The 4,280-nt window shown below is 45.7% G+C and overlaps 1 protein-coding gene across 1 annotated transcript; it reads left to right on the top strand.

Annotated features, from left to right (window-relative positions):
- The first annotated feature begins 363 nt into the window (after positions 1-363).
- LOC136490853 (cyclin-dependent kinase G-2-like) lies at positions 364-3,754 on the top strand. The gene is given in 9 exon segments (XM_066487045.1): positions 364-1,153; positions 1,155-2,081; positions 2,173-2,301; positions 2,422-2,557; positions 2,648-2,736; positions 2,825-2,936; positions 3,030-3,044; positions 3,046-3,137; positions 3,237-3,754. Coding segments are annotated over 9 exon segments (2,079 nt in total). The 5' UTR covers positions 364-671; the 3' UTR covers positions 3,334-3,754.
- Positions 3,755-4,280: the final 526 nt, after the last annotated feature.

Below are 4,280 nucleotides of genomic sequence, written 5' to 3'. Positions count from 1 at the left end.
CACATCTGGAAAGCACTGGTGATGCACTCCGGTGCTTTGTTTCTTCGTGTCTCTTTGCCTGATCTTGTTCCATTTGATGTCTTATTTTTTTAGCACAATTTGATGTCTTATATGCTTCTTGCTTTTTTTTAGGGAATTATATGCTTCTTGCTTGGTTATCATTACAAATGAAAAAAAACCCCGATCGTGGGCCCATTGTCTCCGAGCAACCAGCGGCCAAGTCCGAAGCGTCTTAAAAGCACGTGTTCAATCATTTAGTAACTGACATCCTGGACCCACGCAACCGTCCCTACGCGCAGCCCTACCCGTCATCCACTCACGAAACCAGGTATGCACGGTGCCCGCGGGTTCTCAGAAGGCCGAAAAGGAAAAAAGCCTGGAGCCGACCCGTAACAACGCGGAGCGGCCGCCCTAGCAGCAGTCGCTTCCGTCCACCCCCTTCCTCTCGTATTCGCTTCGCCGCCCAACCCAGCCTCCACCGCTGCCTTCCCGACCGTTCTCGCCGCCACCGTCCCGCGCCCGCCACCCCGCGCGGCCGGCGACCGGCGCCCGGCGCCCACGCTCGATCCAAGGCCAGATCCGAACCCACCCCGGTCCGCATCACGCCGATATTTTTCAGGTTTTTGGTACGGATCTAGGGTTTTCCTGCTGCGGATTCGTTCGATTCGCTCATGGCCGCTGGGCGCCATGGGGGTTACAGGGACTACGAGGCGAGGGAGCGGGAGCTCGACGCGGAGGCCTCCAGGAGGAGCAAGGAGCAGCACCACCATCTCGGCGGCCGCCACCGCGACGTGGACCGCCGCCGCGATGGCGGTGGCGGCAGGGGTGGTAGAGATTTCGCCAACGGCCACGGTCGCCGACGCTCGCCCCCGCCCAGGAGCCGCCTCGCGGGAAGGCTTGGTGACCGTGAGCCTGGCGAGGTGCTGAGCGGTAGCGCATCTGATGACTCCGGTGGGAGGCCGCATAGAGGGAGGGAGAATGGCGTGCTCGGTTCGATCAGGGAGGGCGATGTGGCAGTAGGCTTAGGGATCTCGTCGCCGAGCAAGAAGAGGAAATTCTCACCGATAATTTGGGACAGGGATAGCCCAAAGCCACCACATTCTGATTCAACCAGGGACAAGAAAGTGGTAGAACCTGTGCCTTCTGAGCTCCCTCCTGCCACCGCCACTGCCTCCGCAAGACCACAGCCCACTGAGGTTGGCTGTGGAGAAGTCACCTATGGATGCAGAGCCTACTGTTGGTACAGAGAGTGCTTTGCAGTTGCCGGAACATGAGGTGAATAAGGTGACAGAGCTGGAAGAGGAGTATCCAACAATGAGGAACATATCGACTTCAAGATGGGCGGGTGCTAATGATGATGAGGAAGATGGGGCAGCTCCAATGAAGAAGAAAAGTGTTTCTCCTGCAGACCCCTCTGTGGCAGGGCAGTGGAAAAGAGCAAGTCCAGAACCTGGTGAAGTCTCCGGAGGAAGGACAATGTCTAGGTCATCTGACTCAGGGAAAATGGGTAATGATGAGAAAGAAGATTTTGAGGTCGATAAAGATGACTATATGGATGTCGACAGGGAGCATGCTAGTGACAGTGATACAGAAAACCATATGTCAGATACTGACTCAGACAATGAAATACGCAGACCTGAAACCCCTGAGCCAGAGAAGCCACCGCACAGGTGTATCAATATGCTTCAAGGTTGCAGAAGTGTTGATGAGTTTGAGAGGCTCAACAAAATTAACGAGGGCACATATGGTGTTGTATACAGAGCAAGGGATAAGAAGACAAGTGAGATTGTTGCATTGAAGAAGGTAAAGATGGAGAAGGAGCGAGAAGGTTTCCCATTAACCTCTCTTAGGGAAATAAATATCCTCTTGTCTTTCCACCATCCTTCAATTGTGGATGTTAAGGAAGTAGTAGTTGGAAGTAGTCTAGATAGTATTTTTATGGTTATGGAGTACATGGAACATGATCTTAAAGGTGTCATGGAGACCATGAAACAACCATATACCCAAAGCGAGGTCAAATGTTTGATGCTTCAGCTGCTAGAGGGTGTAAAATATCTACATGACAATTGGGTACTTCATAGGTAATTATTATTGTTTACCTTAGTTTTTTCTGTTCACATATAGTCTTGAATCTGTTATTGTGTTGTTGATACATGGCCAGCTTTTTTACAGGGATCTGAAGACCTCAAATCTTTTGCTGAATAACCGTGGTGAGTTAAAAATATGTGATTTTGGACTGTCTCGTCAATATGGGAGCCCATTAAAACCTTATACTCAACTGGTTGTGACTTTGTGGTACAGGTAGGTCATCGGACAACATCAGATTCCTCAGCAGTGTTTTGGTTTTCTTCTAAAGTTATTCAGTTGAGAGTTCTGTTTGGTCAACCAAGGACTCACCTTTCTTGCTCCTTGTGGCTACAGGGCCCCAGAACTGTTGTTAGGAACAAAGGAGTATTCTACCGCTATTGATATGTGGTCGGTGGGCTGTATAATGGCTGAGCTTCTTGCCAAAGAACCATTATTCAATGGAAAAACAGAGTTTGAACAGCTGGATAAGGTATTTAATTTGCTCTGAACTCCTATTCAGGCAGCTTTTGATATAAACTTTTATCGATGATATCTCATGTTGAAGCTGCTTCTTTGGCAGATATTTAGAACACTTGGCACACCTAATGAGAAGATTTGGCCTGGCTATGCTAAATTGCCAGGTGTGAAAGTAAATTTTGTCAAACAACCGTAAGTGTCTCTATATTTATACTGTTGGTCTTTTACTGAGTGTCATTTTTGTATGACAGAACATCTTTTTTTTTGTTCTTATTGTCAGGTATAATAGGCTAAGGGATAAGTTCCCAGCTGCGTCTTTTTCTGGGCGACCAATCCTGTCTGAAGCTGGTTTTGATCTATTCAACAGACTGCTAACTTATGACCCTGATAAGGTGCAATTTTTTACTCTCAAGTTGGCATTTGATCTTGTGATTCTTATTATAATCATGCATACCAGTCTGATCACACTTCTTTCTCTCGTACAGCGTATATCAGCAGACTGACGCTCTGAAACACAAATGGTTCTCTGAAGTTCCTCTGCCTAAATCAAAGGACTTCATGCCAACATTCCCTGCTCTTAATGAACTTGACAGGTAAATTTTTAACCTTCTCTTCCACGTTGGCCCAATGTTACGTGGTTCTATTTCATCCAGCCAAAATTGATTTTCCGTATATAATTTGAAAATACACAGGCGTACCAAACGGTATCTGAAGAGTCCTGATCCTCTGGAAGAGCAACGTTTGAAAGAACTGCAAGGGAACATAGGCAATCGCGGGCTTTTTGGCTGATCTAGAAGCACTTGCTTGGGTTCCTGTCTGTACTAACTGTTATGCTTCACCCTGAATCCCCGAGGTCAGATATCTTCTGAGGTGAGGTGACATGGACATGAAGTATCACATCTTCTCGGTGTCTAGCAGCGACTGATAGTGTTCTTTAGCAGGCTTGGTGCCAGTTTAAGTGGATAAGGTTTCTCCTTGTGGTCCATCATAGAAATTTTGTTGCAGGATTAACACTTCGTCCAGATTGATCATAAAAGCAAATATAATCTGCCTGCATCGTAAGGTGTGACGTGTTGGCTTTTATTGGTTACACCAGTTTGACCTTTCGAACTTCTGTATGTAAAATATTCCAGATTGGTACGTTGTAAACAATGTCCAGTGCGTTGGATTTAAATTTAAAATGAAACATCATCATTATTAGTTTTCTTTATGCTCCTTGTGCCTTTTCTTTTGATCTTTGCATTTTGTTTGCAAGAGACGAAAGAAGCGCAGGAGAAGGATGCCTTTTGCTTTCACCAGGAAATCAATGGCATTAATACAACTTAGAAGGTAATATATCAAAAGCCAATTGCTGCAAGTGATATGTTGCTAACTAAAAACTAATGAGTGCGGGAGTTCTTTACTGAAAGATCAGCTGCACGAAATGCATGATATGTTATCGCTTTTTATGTGAACAGGCTTATTGTTAATGTGATATGTTGCATTTCGATGTGCCGGCTGTGTTGTGCTCGTGCACATAGCATTTACAGAGCAGTTGCTCCCATATTAGAAATTTGAAAACGAAAATGATTTAAAGGAATGACCTACATGAAATATTTATTGAATGGACCTTTTCTCGTTGCCATTTCAACTACAAGAAATCAGTGAGAGTTCATAGCTACTATTGGAGTGCTTTTCTGAACTTATTTTCACTACCAATATATTTAGGTGAACTATATGTCCACAAAGCAAATTTG

The sequence above is a fragment of the Miscanthus floridulus genome, chromosome 11, assembly GCF_019320115.1.
Source record: "Miscanthus floridulus cultivar M001 chromosome 11, ASM1932011v1, whole genome shotgun sequence".
NCBI lineage: Eukaryota > Viridiplantae > Streptophyta > Magnoliopsida > Poales > Poaceae > Miscanthus > Miscanthus floridulus.
This window is presented reverse-complemented; position numbering and strand designations above follow the sequence as displayed.